A 21414-nucleotide genomic window follows, 5' to 3' on the forward strand; every position below is an offset into this window, starting at 1 on the left:
GAATACCTTGAATAATGTTACAAAATATTTCATCCCTTTAAGACATTTTATTTCAAGTCCTAATATGAACACATGAAATATGCAATATTAATTTTATGTACAAAAACCTGGAAAAACATTTTATAAAATGTTTACCATATTTCTTACCATGTATTTATAACATTGTAACATTGGCTTTAAAATACCTAATTTTAAACATTTTTTCTATCTTGAACATTAGGTAAATTATATTAATGTTTCTGCAAAGAATTTTTTTTTAATGTTCCTAGGAAAGACCTCTCTGTAAAGAACTTGTGTAACTACTAACGGTCACATCAAAGAGACTGCAAGAGAATGGGCAGACTGAAGAGGTCATTCACTCTTATTCATGAGATATGAAGAAACAATAATACTTTATGCAGTAATAGTATATATCAATAGTATATATACCAATAGCTATTAATCTTTATAAATACTACTACTCTGGTAGTTTCCTAGTGTTTGGTCTGGTAGAAGGTAGATCATTAAATACTCCATTCATCTGCTGACCCAAAGCTGCCTTCATACCAAAAGCAAAGATACATAGAGAAGCTGGAATCCTATAATATATAAGAATAAAACTCTTCTGTAATCCATTGCCTTTAGCAGAATACCCAGGACCTTGGGTTTATCTCAGGCTGAACCTATACCCTAAGAAAATCTGATACTAGAGGTCAGTGTTCCAATATAGTTGGACCAATTACAGCATGTGCTACAGACTAAATCTGTATCAAATAGGATCTAATCTGTACAGTGATATGATATCAACCACTTACAATTCACTCAGAAAGTGGGTTTTTTGGCAGTAAAAGGAAAAATACAAACCAAATGTCAAATCTATAAAATAAAATAATTATACTATATATGCTTTGGGGGGATAGAAAAGAAAAAAGAAAAATATATATGCTGACCTCACTATTGAATCCAAGAGTCTGAAATGGACCTGCTCCCGCTCCAAGAATAAAAGCTCCAGGCAGCTTGATTTCTTTTGCAATTTTGTTCAGATCATAAACCTATAGATGAGGAAAAAATATTATTTAAATTATAATTTTACAAACTTCCTGGTTTACTTTTTATTAATAATACTGAGTCCATTAGCACTTCCTTGCCACATATCAATGGGCCTTCTAATAATAAACAGGAATCAGCCCAACTTCTACAATCTCTCTGTGAATATGAAGAGTAAAAGCACACTTACTTTTTTTTGGTTTACAAGAGGCAATAAGTAAGGCACACCTCCTACTTCTGCAATTCTAGTTTTCCCACAGATGCCTAAAAAAACACAAGCCATTTTAAAAATAGGCAAACATCTAATTTGAGTATAAAATGCCACAAGACACTAATTCAATTTGAGTTAAATTATTAATTTCTCTATTCTCATAAAGAGTTTTACCAATAGCAGGGGTTGGAAGACATAAGTAGCTAATACCCCTGTCCTATTTTAACTACCTATGTTTCTAATATCATCCTAACCAAGCATGACTTGATATAGTTGGAGGTATAAGAGCAATATGAAGCTGATGATAGGGCAAGGGCCAGAATTAGGGCCAGAGTTTGCATTGGGTGAGGTTTCTAGCATTAGTCTACAATGCCTTTTTCCTTAAAAAAATCTGTTTTGGTGTGGCTTTTTTTTGGCTAAAATTGTTTTTTAATTTAAAATATTTTGCTCTGGTAGAATATAAATTCTTAGATCCATACTGGGAAATCCTCTTGTCAAAGTTGTTCATTATCAAGGTTGTTTATAAAAATGAGAAGTAATTAGAGATAACTTTAGATGCTAATAACTTATATATATATATATTTTTTTTTTTTTTTTAAACAGAGTCTCGCTCTGTCACCCCAACTAGAGTGCAGTAGCATCACCATAGCTCACTGCAACCTCAAACTCCTGGGCTCAGGCTATCTTCCTGCTTCAGCCTCCCAAGTAGCTGGGATTACAGATGCACACCACCACACCCAGGTAATGTTTCTATTTCTTGTAGAGATGGGGTATTGCTCTTGCCCAGGCTGGTTTTGAACTCCTGACCTCAAGCAACCCTCCTGCCTTGGCTTCCCAAAGTGCTAGGGGTTACAGGTGTGAGCCACTGTACCGGGCCTCTACTTACATTTTTAATTAAAATCACAGGTACAGCTAGACATAATTTGGGAAAAGGCACTTTACCTTTTGTTTGAGAAAAAACAGTCTTGTCAGTTTCATGCTAACATATTATTATACATAGTAGATATAATTGCTCTATTTTTTCAGCTATGCAGAGAGTAGATGGACAAAATTCTAATAACCTCCATTAGTAATTGAGGATTTTGGAAATATTTTCCATGGAATCAGCAGAAATTACTCATGGATGAGACTTTTTCATGAATGATAGTGACACTGAAGTTTAGAGAAACTATTAGGGGACTCTTTTAGTAGTCCAGGGAAAAGATAAGTAATGGTGACTATAGAAATGGAGAAGAGGAAGTTTAAAAAAGAAAGAATAGGCAACTATGGTGAAGTAATGAGTTAAATTTTAGACATGTTGACCTCAAGTTGTCCTTAGCATATATAGTAATATATATAGGTGGAGATGTCCTATAGGCAGCTGGAAATACTGATCTTTAACTAAGAAAAAGAGAGCCTGGTGAGATGTACAGATTTCAAAGTTGTTGTATCCAGGTAGTAATTAACATCACAAGAGTAGATAGAAAAACCCAGAGAGATTATACAAAATAAGAAGAGGCTTAGGAAAGAATTCTGGAAAACATCAATATTTATGAGCCTGCCAGAAAAAGAAAGGAACCAGGAAATCTGCAGAAGAAAGAGGTAGGAAAGGCACCAAGGAAGAAGAGGTGAACCATGGAGAGAGACAGAACCAAAGGGAGAATGTCAGGCAGCAATGGCCAAATAGTATGAAATATGTAAAGAGATGAAATAATACTAGTAAACATACTAAGGTCATGGGTGACCTCAGCAAGACTAGTTCATGTAGAAAGTTCCTAACTATGTTTATGAAAGATCATACATATAAATATACATATGTATCTGGCTTCTAGTATTGCAATTTAAAGACTCACAAGTTATTGACCAGCAAACTCTTTTTCAAAGTATAACCCTTTGGATGACAGAATGAAGATTAACCATTCTTTCTTCTTCCTTGTCGTCTTCTATGTTTTCTGACTTCCATTTACTTTTAATTAATTAAATAATTAGCAGGGAGAATATATTACTCTCATATTTGAAGGAAGCATGGCTATTAAAAAAGCGGTGGCTCAGGCCTGTAATCCCAGCATTTTGGAAGGCCAAGGTGGGAAGATCACTTGAGGCCAGGAGTTTGAGACCAGGCAAATTTGTTAAAGGTTGTAAGTATTTAATAGACGATTCAAATACAAGGCTTTTAAGATCCCTTGTCTTGAACAAATAAATAAAAACATAAAAATTAAAGTAAGTTTAAGTAAGCACTTAAAACTTACGTGATATCAAAGATTCTAGCTTACTGTTTATTTTTTATTTTTTTTTAAGACGAGTCTCTCTCTGTTGTGTGGGCTAGAGTGCCATGGTATCATCATAGCTCACTGCAACCTCCAATGCCTCCTTCCCAAGTAGCTGGGACTATAGGCATGTGCATTCACCCAGCTAAATTTTAAATTTTTTTTGCAGAGATGGGGTCTCTGTGTTGCTCAGGCCTCTCTCAAACTCCTGGCTTGAAACAATGGTCCTGCTTCAGCCTCGCAAAATGTTAGGATTACAAGTGTGAGCCGCTGGGTCAGACTGATTCTAGCCTATCAAATGTCTATTATATATAACCTGTGAAGGTTACAAAAGTACATAAAACACAATCTTTTTCCACAGGGTATAAAACGAAATTGACCAATATCAGAAAACAGTGAGCACAGAAATTAAGCACAATTTAGCCTAAAGATTGTGACAGTATCTTTTATTTGTAGGTAATTTAAGAGGATCCTTAAAAATAATTCTGGTTTCAGAAAAAGATTACAACTGAAAAACAAAAGCCAATTGCAAAAACTGTTTACCTTTTACAGGAAAGGTAAATGGTTCCTTAGTCAAGTCAGGGCAATCAACTACAGAGACCTGGACATCAGCAAAGTTATCTTTTAGTCCTTTCTGCATAACTAATAAAGACAAGGAAAAAGGTTATTTAACACGAGGTAAAAATTTGGCTACCACACATCAAATCTTCCTTAAACTTTTCTGCGTGTCATACTTCCAACCTAAATTTGTGTCATAAAAAAGAGGTGGGGGGAGGGCAATGGTCTAAGGAATATAATTAGCTATTAGACATAATAATATACAATGTAGACTAAGACATATATCTCATCTACAGTGATTACTAAACACTGAAAGTAAACAGACCACTCAGGTGAGGACTAACTTCCTTTTGGGGAGGAGATTCCAAAAACATACTGAAATGTAAACATTTAAATTGTTAAAAAGTAAGCAATCACATGCAACAACTTCAATGAAGATAATAGAGAAACTGTTGAGGCAAAGAAGCCAGATACAAAAGAATACATATTATATGACTTCATTTTATGTATTTCAAAAACAGGCAACTGATGTAAGGTGACGGAAGTCAGAACAGTGGTTACCTCTTGGGTTAGAGACATTGGACTGGGAAGGTGCACAAAGGAACCTTTTGGGATACTGGTAATATTTTATATTTTGATCTGAATGGTAGGTACCTGGATGTAACCATATGCTAACATTTATCAAATTGTACATTTAAGATTAGTGTACTTTACTGTAGATACGTTATACCTCAATAAAAATGTAAGAAAGCATAGGTGTCTCGGTTATAAATCAGATAAGATCCGATTTGCATTCAGGGTGCCATAGATTCAAAGTTATAAATCTAAGAGTAATGTACTTTTAAGCATCAAAAGTTCTTACAAAATTTCTGATAGTAGTGTCAGCCATTAGTTCCATCTTTTAAAATTGGACTGAGAACATGAAGTCATCCTAAATCTAGCCATATAGATATTCCATACCATATATTTTATCTATATAAGAACAAAAACCAAATTGACTAGAAAATCCACCTGCTTAGACTAATGACTGTAAACTTATGAATATATAAATTAAGAGTCAGTGTGTGGAAATATAGCAAAAGCTATTTTTTACCAATTACAAAGGGACTAAGTTCTTGCTATAAGTAGAACTTGCTATAAGTAGAAAATAAATTTTAAGCCAAAAAACTTATATTTACATTTCTGTTTTGCACTGAATATATCCTGTATATATAAAAGAAAAACAGAAACATAAACACACAAGTGAAAATAGGTTCTAGAAAGGCACTCAAAGAAAATACTCCTAGCTGTCCTATCATATCAGGGAAGACAGAAAGACAGATAGAAAAGAAATACAGGCCAAAGTACACTAGCAATACACACTGTTTACTAGCCACCATTCAGTTAGGACAAAAACAATAAGGTTAGAAGAGGAAAGCCACAACAAAGCAAAAAATGAGTACATTTCTGGACTTTAATCTTAGCAGAACAGATGAACTATTAGGACAGCACACTTTGAAAAATAAAGGAAGGTTCTATAGTTACCACCAGAATAGAACCTAAAGGCTGTCAAATAAAGGTCAGCATTCTGACAGTTCTGGATTAGTACTATTGCTGGCATCATTTTTTTATTTTTTCATTACTTTTTTAGAGATAGGATCTCACTCTATTGCCCAGGCTGGAGTGTAGTGGCACAATTATAGCTCACTATAGCCTCAATCTCCTGGGCTCAAGCAATCCTCCCTCCTCAGCCTCCTGAGTAACTGGGATGACAGGCAAGTGCCACCATGACCGGCTAATTTCTTAAAAAAATTTTTGTAGAGACAGGGTCTCACTATGTTGTCCAGGCTGGTCTCAAACTCCTGGCCTCAAGCAATCCTCTTGTCTTGGCCTCCCAAAGTGCTGGGATTACAGGCGTGAGCCACCATGCCCAGCCTCCTGGCTTCATTTCATGTCCCTATTTTTGTTTTCCTTTTTTAAAATCTATCTTCCCTCCTTTTATCTTGGGAAGCTGCCTTAAATTCTTGTTTGAACAGGTAAAATACAAAAAAATATACACGAAGAAATCTAGGCAAGTTCACTGACAGTCTGTCATAGGGAGAGGGGGAAAAGTGGCATATTGGTAACATGATTAGTATAGGTTATGTATTTAAAGACTATTGTAACTAATAAAAAGTTAAAGCAAAATTGTGCAACTCTTTGGGCATCACAATTTAAATTTAAATATCAGATTACTATAGTAGTCATTTTCATCCTATAAAATTGGTATTATCAAGGACCTACAAATGGTAAGGTTTTCTTGAAGGGATGGAATTTTAGAATTTCTCAATAAAAATAGTACAGAACAGATACTGAAATGGAAAATGAATTCTGTATCAAAAGTATTATTTTTATAAGATATATTAATAGGTAAGTAGTAAGACATAGATATATCTTAGAATCTTTAAAAAAAATTTTTTCTTGGAATAATTTTTAAAAATCCAAAGTTAATACTGTTTTTACCTCCAGCAAGCTCCTCTAGACTTGGCACATGAAAAGAAAACTCAGCAAAAGCCATTTTCTTTCTTCTTTAGAAGGTTGTACAAACAAGCTATTCTTGGTTAATTATCCACAAGCGTTCACAGTATACCGAGCATGAACAGCTGCTGCTCTGGAAGTGAACATTAAGACTTCAATCATATAAACAGGGCAAAGGGGCATTTAGATTTTTTTTTCCCTTTGATGTGAAATCTCTCGATTGTGTCCAGGCTGGTCTTAGACTCCTGAGCTCAGGGGATCCTCCCACCTCAGCCTCCCCGGTGGCTGACTTTACAGGCACATACAATTCATTTTGTTTAGTCATGTTATCTGGATTCAACATGGAATTATCTAACGGTTGGTATAAAGAATATAGGTCTTAAAGCAGAAGGTACTTATTAAGGTTTATGAATAAATGTAAGTTGTTGTAGATAAATAGTATGTATATGACTCTCACGTATTTCTGTAATAGATAATTTGTGTTTTCTACTCTATATTTGACATTTAGCCTAAAAATTAAATAAGTTTCTTAGACTATCACTTTTATGACAGAAAATTTAAATTACTAATAGCAATGGAAACTTCTATGGAATGATTAGCTTTTGAAATTCAAATTTTCTTTTTTTTCTTTTTTTCTCCTTGTCTTTTTTGTTTTTTGTTTTTTTTTCTTTTTCCTTTTCAAACTTTTATTTTCATTTAAAAATAAACATACTTTCTTGGTAAACAGCTTTAATATTCCATTATTCTGACAATCTAACCAATTACAATTTGATATTTAAAAAATACATGCTAAATATACTTTTTAATAAGTAGATATACATACACAGAGTTTAGTATCTTACCTCAAGTGTTCAGTTGATGAAGTGTGCTAGCAGAGGGAGATAAAATGAAGGCAGAAGAAAAAAGTAATGTGAGGTGGGCGGGGAATCCCACTCCAGGCCAATCACAAGGAATACAGACAAAACTCCTAAGGGCATTTCAAAGAGCATTGTTGGAGTTCTCATTAAAATTGTTAATTGAACATCTCATTAATCTGAATAGTCTCTGGATTTAACATGTTTATTTAGCAAGTGAAAGGTGCTATCTCAACATCATTTGAAATATTCTTCCCCCTAATTTTTTTTTTAATTTTCCAAAGAGTCACAAGTTTCCTAGAAACTGAGTTTCTAGTTTAGATGATAATTTCCAATAACATATCCTCCACAAATATGCTATTGCATACATATACTTTAGTACTTTATCAAATACCAGCTTTTATTATTTTTTATTTAATAGACATAAGGTGATCTCCCAAATAAAATATAAATAACCATTGATAGTAGGGCCAGAATCCTATATAATCATACGTCAATTATTATTATTTTTTTTTGGAAACAAGAGTCTCACTCTGTTGCCTGGGCTAGAGTGCAGTAGTGTCAGCCTAGGTCACAGCAACCTCCAACTCCCGGGTTCAAGTGATCCTCCTGCCTCAGCCTCCCAAGTAGCTCGGACTACAAGCCAGCATCACCAAGCCTGGCTAATTTTTTCTATTTTTAGTAGAGACGGGGTCTTGCTCTTGCTCAGGCTGGTCTTGAACTCCTGACCTCAAGCAATCCTCCCGCCCAGGCCTCCCAGAGTGGTAGGATTATGGGCGTGGGCCACTGCACCCAGCCCAATTATCTTAAATACAGTTTTGAGTGGAATAATCGTTCAGGAATGAGGCATTTTAACTTTTTCTTTTGAAATAATTTCGTATTGGCAGGTATTACACACAAATAATTCCTGTATACTCTTCACCCAGATTTCCCAAATGTTAACATTTGATCACATTCTTTTATCAGGCAACCAGCAGGTACTAACTTACTTAGGAACATCCAAAATCTGCACAATAAATAGTACATTCATTTATAATGAGGATAAAAAAGCACTTTAGATATTTTTGCTTGCAGTAGGAATAAGGACTCAAGTTAAAATTCAAATATAATCTTAATTTTATACCCTTTACAGAAGAAGAGTTGTTTTTTGTTTTATGTCCCCACCAAAATAGAAACAAAGTCCAACCATGAGAGGCTGCAGCTTGAATAACTGGTTTAGAAATGTGAACTTCAGGCAGGCCAACAGCATAGAGGGCAGTGTGGCAGTATGTGTATGTCCTGCTTATCTGTGTATCGGAGGTGTGGAGAGTTTGGAGTTAAGGTGATACAAAGGAGTTAGAAAGGTTCTCATGTAAACTCAGAAAAAATGAAAATGACGTTAACTATAAATTCAAATTAGACAGCTTTACGGGTTTATCATATGATAAAAGAGGCTTGAAAGCGGAAAAAAAAATCAAGCGAGTTCATCCCTTTTTAAAATTACTTTAGGGAAAAGGACCCATCAAAACTAAACTACTTTACATTGTTCTATCTTAACTCAGTAACCAGTAAGGCAACTAATGGGAGGGAGGTGGGGAAACCCTGGAAGGAAAAAACCTCGGCTGGTTTCCCTTGTGATTTGTTAACCAACTCCCCCTAGGAGGCAGACCCTTGGCTTAGAGTGAAAGGCTGAGCTACCAAAACTAGACCCAAGGTGGGGAGGGCAACCGGATGTGCCCTGTAATAGCACTGGCCTCCAGTACAAAGGTTACGCATTTGGAGCCGTGGTCAAAGTATGAGCATTATTTTAACAAAGAAGAGATTTCTGAAGCCAAAAGTAGACAAGAGTATGACAAAACAGATCCCCCCGACACACACACACCCCCGCCCTGGACCAAGCATTAGAAACCCAGACGACAGCTCAGCAAATGCGAGACCACCGGAAACAAATCAGGCTGACAGGCTGTTTTCTTGCAGTTCACACCCATTCCGCTCGCTTGACCTCACAATTTCCTTTTGCTGTTTGCAGAAATGGTCTTGGTTGCTCCACTCACCCAGAGGGTCCGGGAATCCTACACCTGAAACCCGACCTCTGCCTCAGTCAGCTCCTCCCCTTTAGGCGAGCGCGCTGAGGCCCCGCCCACCTTAACCACGCCTCCCTGCGCGGCGATCAAAATGCCCGCCCCCGGCGGCCTGTCTCCTCCCACCGCTCGCATTTCTTCTCGGGAGCTAAGTGGTAACGCGAGATTTCAGCCCTACTATTAGCTGGGTCGCGAGGTTGGCCCATCCTTTTCCTCCACGCGGTTGGAGAAGGTAGGCAGCTTTTGGCTTGTTGAGGGCCTGAGATTGGGCGGGTAATGGGTGCGCATCACCAGGGACTCATGCCCCAAGGCAGTCAGGGGTCCTGGGCCGAGGCCTGTGTTGCGGGCAGAAAGTGCGCAGCTGAGGCCCGGCCTGAGGCGGCTCTTGGGGCAAGCCGTCTGCCGTTCTGGGGAGGTGGCGCGGAGAACATGGCCGCCTGCGCCTGGCGGCGGGGAGAGGTTGCCGGCCTAGGTTTCCCCCGCGCTGCTCTGGGGATCGGGCATCGGATCTCGGCCCGTGATGGGAAAGAGCCCGCGGTTGTGGGCTCCTCTGGGCCTAGCGCTAGAACTGAGGCTCTTATCGACGTGATTGCAATGTGGGCATGGCTCATTGTGTCTGAGATGTAGATGTTAAAATGTATTCTAGACAAGTTAAATGTTTTCTGATTCAGTGTTCGTAAGTGAGGTAGCCACTGTTGGCTCCTTTCTCCTTGCGTGAGGTTAGGTGCTTCTCGGAGAGGCTTGCCCAAGCTCACATGCGTAGTGCACGTTAGCTCCCGTAAAGTGCCTCTGTCTGGCCACGTGGCCTCTAGAAATCGCGGAATCTCAGAATAGGAAGCGACAGGTAAGGAAGAATGCTTTCCAAACTAGTTCCGAAAAAGTGATTTTTGAGCTAGCTTTATTTTGGTAATACTCTATTTTTCAAAAAAAAAAAAAGGTAACCACGTTCTAACTTAATGCCATTGGACCATATTGTTGAAATTTCATTTTTAAGCCAGTGATATTTAGGGACTTAGTTCTTAGGGTTTTAAATTTAAGAGAACTAATAAAACATCCCGGGAAATTAAAGTATGAAATGTCTGATTTCCTTAAGTACTAAGTTTGACGTTGATATCTCTGACATTTCACTTTGACACTTCTTGTTTTATTTTTATTGTGAAGGTACATCCTCAGTCTTTCAGAGGCACGTTTTGGCTTGTGATTATCTTTCACAAATTTTTTTAGAGCAATTTTTGTGAAACCATGGATAAGTCAAAAATTCGTGTTATTTTTGAATATGAGTTCCGTTGTGGAACCAGTGCAGCGCAGACAGTTCAAAATATCAATGAAGTGTGTGGGAAGGATGTGGCTAATGAACACACAGTGTGTCTATGGTTTGAGAAATTCCGTTCTGGTGATTTTAATCTTGAAAATGAGCCACTTGGGCGACTTGAAACCAAAGTGGATAATGATGAACTGAAAACTGTAGTGGAAGAGAATCCATCTCAACCTACACGTGATTTAGCAGCAAGGTTTGATGTTACTATTCCAACAATATTGGACCATTTGAAACAAATTGGCAAGATAAATAAGCTGGATAGATGGGTTCCACATGAATTAAACGAGCATCAGAAAAGAAATCGTCTGGAAGCTTGCCTTTCTTTGCTGTCACGTCATAAAGACAAACCATTTCTACACCGTATTATTACATGTGATGAAAAATGGATTCTTTTTGACAATCGCAAGCGTTCAGCACAATGGTTGGATAAAGATGAAGTGCCGAAACACAGTCCAAAACTGAATATTCATCAAAAAAAGCTAATGGTGTCTGTTTGGTGGTCCAGCGCTGGTATTATCCACTACAGCTTCATGAAACCTGGTCAATCGATTACAGCGGATGTCTATTGCAACCAGCTGGACGAAATGATGAGGATGCTTGCTATTAAGCAGCCAAGATTGGCTGGTAGAGATAGGCCAATCCTCTTGCAAGACAACTCTCGACCACATGTCACACAAAGAATGCTTCTCAAGCTACAACAGCTGGACTTAGAAACTCTCTGTCATCCACTGTATTCTCCAGACCTTGCACCAACTACCTACCACTTCTTCCAGGCTTTGGACCACTTCTTACAAGGAAAAATGCTCAATTGTCAACAAGCTGTGGAAAACGCCTTTTGTGATTTCATTGCCACTTGCTCTCCAGGTTTCTTTGAAGCTGGCATAGAAAAGCTACCTTTAAGATGGCAAAACTGTGTTGATAGTTTAGGCGCATACTTTGATTAGTTGTACTGCTTCTTGTTTGAGATACAGTAAACTACACTTTTGACTCAAAATTGGACATACAATATGGGTCCATTGGGCATTTCACAAATTTGAGATCTTAGTGATCTTATTGTCTTCCTATATTTGAAATATTTTGCTAGTTTGTTTTAGGATTTGTCATGACTCATGTCATTCACAAGTATGGCCAAAGAAAAAATCCAAAAAGAAAAGAGTGACCAAAGGGGATGCAATAGTGAAATAAGTAGTTACCTTTAATTTTTGTTTTTATTGAGTTAATTACTGTATACTCTTTCATGGATATGAAGACAGAGTTACTGTAGTTTGTTTTAGCTTTTAATCAAAACGGTCTGAGAATTTGCAACTCTGTGACAAGGAAGACAGTTTACTTAGATGAATCTAGGGATAAATGGGAAGGAGGTGGTAACTCCTGACCATGAGTTTTTAAATTGTCTGTTAAATGGAGATGCTTTTGCTGGTATACAGAGGGCACACTTTGCCTTGTAGTTTTCTATGTACAAGTTTTTCTTAGAAGTTCCCTTTGATACTGGAAAATGGCCTTTTGGCCATTGTATTACTAATATTGTATTGATAATTGTACATTAGTATGTGGCTAATGATAAAACCATTTTTTACTTGTACTCAAAAGATTGCTTTTGTTCGAAATGAAAGTACTTCTCTGGAATCTTGTTGCATCGAATAGTTTTAGAGTGCAAAAACTGAAAGGTTAAACTGTGAATGCAGTTTATAGCATTTTGGTTTTTTTTCTTAAAGAAATTGACCTTAAATGGACTGTTCCAAGAAAAGCTTAAAAACCTGGTAAATGATTTTGCCTGAGTCCACATTACTAATGGTGGCATAGTCTTATGTTGAACTTTTTAGTAAATAATAGCTGTGTGTGTCAGCATTTATTTGTTTAGGGAGGCTATCACATTTACCAAATTTCATAATTTCAGAAAAGTGATTAAAGGAAAGAGCAAGTAATGGAGAAGTCAGGAATGGATTCTCTTGACTACATGACATTGGACTCAGCTGTGGAAACTGAAAATCAAAGGTAAGTGGATTTTTACTGCAGAACTGAGTAGATAACTGTATTTGGATTTATAGGAAGGCATAAATTATATCTAATGGGTGGAAGTAAACATAATTTTCAGGATTTGGGAAAGAAGGAAGAAGAGATTACACTGATCTTCCAGGTTTATCCAATTACAGATTGAAATAGTATTGTTGCAAATACTTTTAATTCAAAATCTGAATATATTATAGTGGAGCACATTCTTAGCTTTGGGAAATGGTATGTTATCTGGGTTGATTTGGTATCTGTCTTCTTGACGAAATTATCCTATTTATGTCTAGAAGGCTGTTTGTTTTATTTAGTGGAGGCTTTTTAGCGGGGAAATAAACAGCTTTTGAGATTTTATTTTGAAAGTAAAATTTTATTTTTTAATCAGTGCTATGAGATTATGGGCCATTTTAGATTGGGTGCTCAGTCCTCAATGGCTGGCTGCTACCGAGCCCATCTTTTTTCTTTTTTAATAATTTTTAATTCTGGGTATGTTTTCCTACATTAATCCTGGAAGAAATGTGCATTTGGGATTGGTTATTAATAGTAATAAGTTCAGTAAGACAAAAAGATAAGATTAATTTTTCCTGTTTTTCTAGTGATAACTCTTCTGGTAGCAGCTTATTTAAAACGCAGTGTGTTCCTTACTCACCTAAACGGAGTCAAAGAAACCCCGTTAGAAAATTCGTTCATTTGCCTGAAAGTGTTCAAGCAAGAGATTCATCAAGTGATTCATCTATAGAACCAGTGACTTTAAAAGCTATTTTTGATAGATTCAAGAATAGGAAACGTAAATGCAGAAAGAGGAAACACAAACCAACAGGAAGACAAAGGGGAAGACCAAAAGGAAGTAAAAGCACTAGATATTCACAAATAAGTAAGAAACTACTTGAAGACAAAGGACCTGGGTTCCCATTTTTGGAATCAGAGACTGACAGAAAACCATTACCTTGGAGAAAAATTTTAAATTTTGAGGTGAGTCAGTACATTATATTTTTTGGCCACTTTGGTCAACTTGGTCCAGTTCTTCCCAATTTGTGATTAAAAAAAAAAAAAAAAAGGTATACTTGGAACACAGTCTGCAATTTTGCTAATACTCTCCTTTACTGACTTCTATCTAAAGTCTCCCCTATCCTTCAGGTCAAATTTCACTTGAGTTTCTGGGTGGAATCTTCACTGCTGAATGTCTTCAGTGAATATAACTTTGCTGAATTTAAACAGTAGTGCTCCAAGGCTGTTTTTAATCTCTTGACTTCATCTTCTCTTTTCTTTTTAAACATAACTCTGAAGCTCATATGACTCTCAGGTTTTTTTTTTTTTTGCATTAATGTAAATTAAACCCACACATACCTTTCATGTTCAGTAGATGTTTTCTTAAAGCCTAGCTCTTCACAATGGGATTACCTGATAAATACCCAAATACTTAGTAGTAAGCTCTTAAAATATTTGAGAGTTCAATCTTGAATGAATGTATGTTTAATTTATCATCCCTTGCCAGAACCTATAGTTTGAGAGGATTAATACTTGTTAACCTCTTAAGTGATTATAATAAACATTAGAAATTTTGTTCTTATCTTTACATTTCAAATGCCTTTCATAATTCCAAAACTTGACAAGATTTGTGCAGCTTGGTATCATCCTTGGTAAGTTTGATAACCTCTATGTGAACTTTTTCTACAATCAGGAATTGTCCACAAATATAGCATAGTTAAATATTAAGATAGCTAATTCATTCTTTAGGAGGGGGCTTGTTGCCATGTTTGAACATAGGCATCTGCTGAGTCATGAAAGAATCTTAATCTTGCAAGGCCATGACATGAAATATGGTGTTTTTAATATATAGCAAGCTGTTGCAAGAGGATTTTTCAACTACATTGAAAAACTGAAGTATGAGCACCACCTTAAGGAATCATTGAAACAAATGGATGTTGGCGAAGAATTAGAAAATGAAGATTTTGATAGTCGTCGATACAAATATTTGGATGATGATGGATCCATTTCTCCTATTGAAGAGTCAGTGTAAGTTGAATCAAATGAAGTTACTTTGGTCATAGATTTTAACTAAATTTTAATGTTACTTGTTCCATATTTTGTCATCATTGATTTAATACTTTTGTGAACACAGAAAAGGACAGTTGGGATTATTATAGTTGGCTGAGCTTAAAACAAGACATCCAGGATACTGTATTTTGTGTTTCCCTTGACTAGTCTTGATGATTCAGTTGTATGTCACAGCTAAGTATATAAATAATTCGGTCATAGAAGGTTTTGTTAACCTAAGTGACATATTTTAATGTTACAGAGCAGAGGATCAGGATGCAGCACATACTGAACAGGATGAATGTGATATCAAATTGGGAGTAAGTGACTTATTTTTTTCCTATTTTATTGTGGGAAGACAGGAGTTAGTACAGGAACAATTGTATTCTGTAGTTTTTGTCTTATCCTCCATTTAATTTTTGTAAAGCTCAATAAGTTTAATGAAAGAAATGGAAGAATAAAAATATTAAGTTTTTGGATACTTGGTAATGAGAACATGGGCTTTTCAATACTACTTTAGTAAATAACATTTTAATATGTGCTATTGGTAATTAGTATAGCAAATGAGAAAATACAGATGTTAATTTGGATTTTTAACATTTAAATATAGTCTGTGGGTTATTTGAATATACCTAGCACTCAGCTAAGTGTAATTAATTACTAAGCCACTTGAGTTATTGCTTAATAGTGATTTTTTTTTTCTTTTGTAGGCAGATAGTTGTTTCATAATAAGTTCTGATTTCCCAAGGAAGATCAGTGTACATGTAGAACAAAAGAATTGTACTAAAGAAGCTGCTGTGTCTAAAAAGAGAGCTACAAAGGCCAAAAACATTGGACAGAGGACACCAAGGAGACAGGAACCTGAATGTCAAAGAAGGTAAACAATATAAAGAAGTATGTGGATATATACACTGGACTGGTGGTGAAGAAATTCTTTAACCAAGAACATTCCAAAGAACAAAAAATACCTGTGAAGAAGTTGTGAAAGAAACTCCTAAAGAATGAGAATTATTAGGAAAAAAGTGTAAAACACCAGGAAATTACACAGAAAAGGCTGAGAAATTACCACTTTCTGAATAATAAACAGAAGATCCTGATGTTTTTGACAATGCTTGTTTTCTGAGTTAAGAGCTTACAGGTGTCATTTGAGCACTGACACGATGTGCAGAGATTTTAATTCTGAAAAGAAAATCTTAGATAAAATTGCAACCAACTCTCTTTTTTAGGGTACCTGAAATGTTATATCCCACTTTATTCAGCCAAATGTGACCTATTAGATGTTTAGTATTGTAATAACTTAATTTTCCTTTCCCAAATACCTAGAATACTTTATTAATACTGTTTTCAACTACCATTTATTTCCATCACCACTATAGACTACTCTGTTATATATACTGCATTTTATGACAGCACTTGTGTTTGTTTTTGTCTAACTTGTGGACAAGGACTTACAGACAGGTGCAAAAAATAAATCCTCTTTTGCAACCCAGAACTCATTGTTCAGTATGAGTTTTGATACATATAAGAAGGAATATTATGAGACAGTTTAAAGTGATAGGAGTTGGCTAGGCACGGTGGCTCATGCCTATAATCCCAGTACTGTTGAGAGGCCTAGTTGGGAGAATCACTTGAGGCCAGGAGCTAGAGACCAATCTGGTGAACATAGCCATACACTCTGTCTCCACAGAAAATAAAAACTAGTGAGGTGTGCTTTCTCCTAGCTACTCAGGAGGTTGAATTAGCTGAATTACATTGAGCCCAGGAACTCAAGGTTTTACAGTGAGCTGTGATGGAGCCACTGCACTCCAGTGTGGGTGACAGAGCAAGACTCTGTCTCTAAATTAAAAAAAAAACTTAGGACATGAGAAATCTCAGCTGTATTAATTTAGTATTCTAATTTCATGTTGACATATCAAGATGGCTTTTTTTTTTTTAAGGCCTTTATCTTGAGAACATGATGTCTGGAGTTGAAGGTATGTCTTACAGTGAGTTTTAGGATCACATTTGTTTATGTGTGTTTAGTGTAAATCGTCAGATTAATTTAAACCTCTTGCAAGTTACATTTTATTAAGAGACATTTGTTGCTTCCTTTAAATTCCAATTATGGGCCAGGCAGGAGGATATGCTTGAGGCCAGGAGTTGGAGACCAGACTGGGCAACATAGCGAGACCGTCTCTACAAAAAATAAAATTTCAATTATGACATTTATATCTGAAAAGCAATCTTAAGTTCATATATTCTGTAGTGCTGTGGTGGCAGCCTCAGTTTCCTTGCAAGCATTAGAAGTTCTCAAATTTACAAATTAGTCTGTAGCTATAATCAGAACCTTGGATTTCCCATTTGAGGCATACAACATGTTGAACTGATGCATAATCTAAAATGAGGCAGAAGACTAAATACTACAATGCAAGATTTAGTAGCATAATGAAATGACTACAAAAGTCATAAGATTTTATAAATTTGAATGACACAAAGCTTAATTAAAATTTGCTTTATCCTTTATAATGCCTATCATAATTTACAGCCAGATTATTCTCCTGTTTTATACTTGATGTCAAATAATAGGAGATAATACTTTTGATGTAGTTACTCAATTCTGAGGAAAGAATTCAGTTAACATTTGCTGTGAACTTAATAGGGGAAAAAACTATTGCAGTATTTAAGTTCATAAGAATCAAAGTATAATTTATACTTTTTCCTTTGGTTCATCTAAAGTACCTACTTGATGGTACTTTCCATACTTTTATTTATTAGTTTAATCTAGCTTCTAAGCAGCTTAGTGAAAATCCTTACCTAAGTGATAATGAAATGAGTGATTGAAGTGGTAGGAAATTTTTCATATCTAGCTATTTTTGCAGTTTTCAACATTCTGGAGCACATGATAGTTCTTGTTAGTAATTGCTTTCCTGTGGAATCTTAGACTTGCTTATATATTTAAAAAATTAACAATGAGGTCTATCCCGGTGGGGCTTTTTCTGTAGCCATACATCGTTGGAAACGCCTCATACAGTAAAATTGTGGTTTTGTTTTCCTCACAGGACTATTTGTTAGATCTGTGGCAAGGAACTACAAAACAGTTGCTAAAAGTATGAAAGACCTAATAATTTGTTTTTACCTTAGATATTGGCATATCCCACTGATCTGTACTATTCTTGAGTGTGATGGCTTTAGGTGAGTTTTAATTGGTGACAATGTAATCTTTTGGGAATACAGTTACAGTTCAAATGATGAATTTAACTGTTCAACTGCTGAATGATACAGACATGAACTAAAATTTAATTCTGACAGAGCTGAATGTGGCTATAATGCATATAAATCTGGATATTAAACTTAGATTTATGTTTTAGTGTAACAACTGGAAATACGGCAGCCTTTCTAAATCTTGGTACTTTCTCTATAGGAACTAATGATTTGAACTCATTCATTTTTCCAAGAGGTAAGTGAAATATTTAATTTGCTGAGGACTCAATAGTTATGAGAAACATGTAAACTGAGTATAGCATCCCAATATTATTATAACCAGGAGTTTTTTAATTTTAGTCATAAAAGATCTTGGCAAAAAAATTTGCCACGACGTATGTATTTTTGTATAGAATGAAAAATGACAAGAATGAATGTCATTATAATGTGTATACCCGGATATGTTGATTCAACTGAATTGCTTTAAAGGGATTTTGCCTAATTCGGCAATTTGAGCAACAGTAGTTCCATATGTAAGTTATATAATATAGAGATTGGGCAAAGATAATGACTAGCATTATAGTTTAAAATAGTTAATATAGTTTCCTGATTAGAATGACAATTAGGAATAAAGGTCAAATTTATTGTACCTATTAACAGGAACTTGAATTTTAGAATTTGTGTATTTCTCAGTAGCAGCGTTGTAATCTTGGAACAGTTAAGTCATAACTGCACTGCATGGTATCTGCATTCAGCAGTTTATTCCTGCTGGGGTGTTCAAAGGTCAGTGCCATAGAAATTCAGTATCTGGCATCGTTGGTTTTCTTGGCTTTGTGCATGTTAAACCTGGTATTTCTATTGATACAGTATTTCTATAGTTTTCTCATATTGCTTAGTTTGATATAGTCTTCAATAGTTAACTAATGCTTCTTTTTCTCTAGGGTGTCAAATTGAGAACTAGGCAGATCCATCTACTCTAAAAATGTAAGGTTTTCTATTTCTGTTCTTTTTTAGCTGCTTGCTTTCCCCTATTAGCATTGCCAGTATAACAAGAACCGCATGCAGATACTTTCATAGTGTGTGTACAATGTGGACAGGAACATTTACAAAGCCTCATTCTACAAGAGAATGGACACTGTTGATCATAGTGTCCAAAAATTGTTAATGTGGCTAAATTGACACAGGTTATGCTTCCATCACAGTGTATGTATTGCAGTGGTGACAATGAGACCTGTAACATTTTGCACAGCTTGAGTGGAAATATGTGTAAAAATGTTGACTTTTCAGTATTAGAGATGATTAAAGAATATATACAGTCATGCATTGTGTAATGACAGGGATGCTTTTACACAAGGTCAGGATCATCAATATCACTATCTTCTGCCTCCACATCTATCCCACTGAAAGGTCTTCAGGGGCACTAACATGCCTGGGGCTGTCATCTCCTATGGTAACAATACCTTGTGAAGGACCTGCCTTCGACTGTTCACAGTTAATGTTTTTATAAGTAGAAGGGGAAAGCACACTAAGAAGTATAATATAGATACAGGTATTAAGTATTATACATAATTTTTTGTATGACTGGCAGTACAGGTTTGCTTGCACCTGCATCACCACAATGTGTTAGGTCACTAGGCAATAGGAAAGTTTTTCAGCCTCATTATCTTACAGAAACACTGTTCTATATGCTGTTTGTTATTGGCCAGAACATTATGTCGTACATGACTGTATTAGATCATGTGTCAAAATACCAATGTATGTTCTACAATTCAACTTTTAGGACCCTGAAGTAACTTGCTTGAAGAAATTAGATCCCAAAAATTCTTGGTAAGTTATCTCAAAGGCCATGCAGGTCTTTTACAAAACTTACCTAATGTTTAAGTATTTATTATTCTAATAGGATTATTAGAATCCTATTGCAACCAAGTCTAATAGTTGATTTGTCACCACTAGATTTTATCATGTCAGTATGCATTCCCATTGGCTATCAAGGATATATGATGTTATGATGATGGGCAAAATGTTCAACTGCTCTGAATGGGCTGAATGAAAATAGCCTTTCTGAACATCAGTCCAGATGAGAACAGTATACAAACATGTTTCAAAATAGTTGTCTCAGGTGTTTGTGATCATAGAGCAGATTAACATGAATGGAAGTAGGACCATTCAGCCTTGATTTTAAAATATGTTTTATATATTCATTTAAATGAGCTGAATTGAAAAGAGATGGAATGAGCAATTTTAAGCCTTGAATTTTCAATACATAATGGTGGGCACAGGGGTTGGGGAGCGCATTTAGGATACTTTGGAAGCTAAGCAAACTGACTTAAGAAGTTTTTCCATAGGTGGGGAGTTTTAAGTTTTCATCAGTATGTCCATATTCAAGTGGAGATAAAAGAAGCCAAAATAAAAAGAAAAGAATTGTGGGAAGCAACTTCTGGTAAGATGAAAACAACTATTTGCCAAAGGGTATAATGGTCATTACCAAGGCATTTAGAATGCAGTTTCTCATTTGCTGTGGACATGACCATAAAAAAACTTCCCACTAGGTTTTTTATCTGCTACTTTGCTAGCAATCAGCCTACTGGGAACATTTTATTAACCCTTCATTAGACTATTTTACTTCCATTGCCTATATGAGCACTGTTCAAGTGAAAATACAAGGCAAGCAGCATGTGATTATTTAATACCTATGAAATTTACAAGACACATTTCACATTCTAACTGACCACAGTGCACAGCTAGATCCCTTGTGCCTTGTCTAGGATAGCTAATAAGTAGGTGGTTTGTTTCATTATATGATTATCTCTGGAAACGTAACTTTTATATTGTTACGTAGGGCTGACAGGACAACTATGGATTGAGGATCTGTTCTATTAAAAAGGTATGTACACATTAGGGAAAGACATTGGTCATTTCAAAGAGGGCTCATGGAGTTGTGAAACCAAGAGCTCTTAACGCTGTGACCAAATATTGAAGTTCTCTGTAGGATGCTATATAACACTAAATAGTGCTATGTTTTCCTGAGGAGAAGTACAAGACTTTGCCACTCGTCATTATTATGACATTAAATAATCCATGATTGTTGACCTGGGAAAGTAAATGTCTCATGTAACTGAAGTTTCTCTTCTTCAGGGCCATCTTGAAGGCTTCAAAGACCACCAGCCTTTGAGGAGGAACTAAGGCTACCTTGATAGTGGAAGGAATCACATGTGAAATTCCTTGAATAAAAATTTATTGACTTTTTAAAAAAATAAATAATTTTGCTTAATGCCATAATAAAAAAAACTTTTTACACTGTTTGTAGAAAGTCAGCATGTATTTTTGGCTCGGAGTTTCTCTAGTGTTTTCTGTGGGAGGGAATAAAAAAATGAAGCAGTTTCAGTTGTATACCTTCAGCTTGATAAATTGGAGCTGCCCC

The 21414-nt window shown here is 35.8% G+C and overlaps 3 protein-coding genes, 1 long non-coding RNA gene and 8 other non-coding genes across 25 annotated transcripts in view; 10 read left to right on the plus strand and 2 right to left on the minus strand.

The window, feature by feature from the left end:
• Nucleotides 1–1854, plus strand: part of LOC123642219 — a 21575-nt gene extending 19721 nt beyond the window's left edge. Inside the window, exon 3 of the long non-coding RNA XR_006736393.1 lies at nucleotides 1841–1854. This is a non-coding gene — a long non-coding RNA (uncharacterized LOC123642219). The remainder of the gene's footprint in view (nucleotides 1–1840) is intronic.
• Nucleotides 1–9499, minus strand: part of C7H11orf54 (chromosome 7 C11orf54 homolog) — a 16018-nt gene extending 6519 nt beyond the window's left edge. The window contains exons 1-6 of one of the 4 annotated variants that reach the window (XM_045557133.1): nucleotides 9425–9476; nucleotides 7380–7504; nucleotides 6523–6670; nucleotides 4027–4125; nucleotides 1217–1290; nucleotides 930–1031 (exon numbers count right to left, since the gene is read on the minus strand). In XM_045557133.1, coding sequence (XP_045413089.1) covers nucleotides 930–1031; nucleotides 1217–1290; nucleotides 4027–4125; nucleotides 6523–6577 — 330 coding nt within the window. In that variant the 5' untranslated portion in view covers nucleotides 6578–6670; nucleotides 7380–7504; nucleotides 9425–9476. Of the gene's footprint in view, nucleotides 1–929; nucleotides 1032–1216; nucleotides 1291–4026; nucleotides 4126–6522; nucleotides 7103–7379; nucleotides 7505–9424 lie in introns of those variants that run through there. The other 3 variants (XM_045557134.1, XM_045557135.1, XM_045557132.1) reach the window with 3 other exon arrangements.
• Nucleotides 1937–21251, plus strand: TAF1D (TATA-box binding protein associated factor, RNA polymerase I subunit D). Of its 7 annotated transcripts, XM_045557124.1 has the most exons (15): nucleotides 1937–1978; nucleotides 4563–4660; nucleotides 9400–9683; nucleotides 12667–12764; nucleotides 13373–13748; nucleotides 14617–14792; nucleotides 15076–15133; nucleotides 15524–15690; nucleotides 17934–17984; nucleotides 18161–18249; nucleotides 18935–18977; nucleotides 19774–19820; nucleotides 20339–20433; nucleotides 20833–20877; nucleotides 21129–21251. In XM_045557124.1, the coding sequence occupies exons 4-11, from the start codon at nucleotides 12694–12696 to the stop codon at nucleotides 18952–18954; spliced, it is 1008 nt and encodes a 335-aa protein (XP_045413080.1). In that variant the 5' UTR covers nucleotides 1937–1978; nucleotides 4563–4660; nucleotides 9400–9683; nucleotides 12667–12693; the 3' UTR covers nucleotides 18955–18977; nucleotides 19774–19820; nucleotides 20339–20433; nucleotides 20833–20877; nucleotides 21129–21251. The 7 variants fall into 7 exon arrangements, with proteins under 7 accessions (XP_045413080.1, XP_045413081.1, XP_045413082.1 ...); XM_045557125.1 differs by lacking the exons at nucleotides 4563–4660; nucleotides 9400–9683 and having other exon boundaries at nucleotides 1955–1978; XM_045557126.1 differs by lacking the exons at nucleotides 1937–1978; nucleotides 4563–4660; nucleotides 20833–20877 and having other exon boundaries at nucleotides 8956–9683.
• Nucleotides 16222–16349, plus strand: LOC123643146. The gene has a single exon (XR_006736703.1). It is a non-coding gene; the product is annotated as a small nucleolar RNA SNORA40 (small nucleolar RNA).
• LOC123643137 lies at nucleotides 17761–17892 on the plus strand. Its single transcript, XR_006736696.1, has one exon. It is a non-coding gene; the product is annotated as a small nucleolar RNA SNORA18 (small nucleolar RNA).
• LOC123643152 lies at nucleotides 18032–18103 on the plus strand. Its single transcript, XR_006736709.1, has one exon. It is a non-coding gene; the product is annotated as a small nucleolar RNA SNORD5 (small nucleolar RNA).
• On the plus strand, nucleotides 18724–18862 carry LOC123643128. The gene has a single exon (XR_006736687.1). It is a non-coding gene; the product is annotated as a small nucleolar RNA SNORA8 (small nucleolar RNA).
• LOC123643131 lies at nucleotides 19103–19235 on the plus strand. The gene has a single exon (XR_006736690.1). It is a non-coding gene; the product is annotated as a small nucleolar RNA SNORA1 (small nucleolar RNA).
• LOC123643127 lies at nucleotides 19992–20064 on the plus strand. The gene has a single exon (XR_006736686.1). It is a non-coding gene; the product is annotated as a small nucleolar RNA Z40 (small nucleolar RNA).
• On the plus strand, nucleotides 20469–20589 carry LOC123643135. The gene has a single exon (XR_006736694.1). It is a non-coding gene; the product is annotated as a small nucleolar RNA SNORA32 (small nucleolar RNA).
• LOC123643130 lies at nucleotides 20903–21032 on the plus strand. The gene has a single exon (XR_006736689.1). It is a non-coding gene; the product is annotated as a small nucleolar RNA SNORA25 (small nucleolar RNA).
• Nucleotides 21195–21414, minus strand: part of CEP295 (centrosomal protein 295) — a 49735-nt gene continuing 49515 nt past the window's right edge. For all 5 annotated transcript variants that reach the window (XM_045557121.1, XM_045557119.1, XM_045557120.1 and 2 more), the window contains one exon: nucleotides 21195–21343. In XM_045557121.1, the coding sequence (XP_045413077.1) occupies nucleotides 21305–21343 (39 nt within the window). In that variant the 3' untranslated portion in view covers nucleotides 21195–21304. The remainder of the gene's footprint in view (nucleotides 21344–21414) is intronic.

The sequence above is a fragment of the Lemur catta genome, chromosome 7, assembly GCF_020740605.2.
Source record: "Lemur catta isolate mLemCat1 chromosome 7, mLemCat1.pri, whole genome shotgun sequence".
Classification (NCBI taxonomy): Eukaryota; Metazoa; Chordata; class Mammalia; order Primates; family Lemuridae; genus Lemur; species Lemur catta.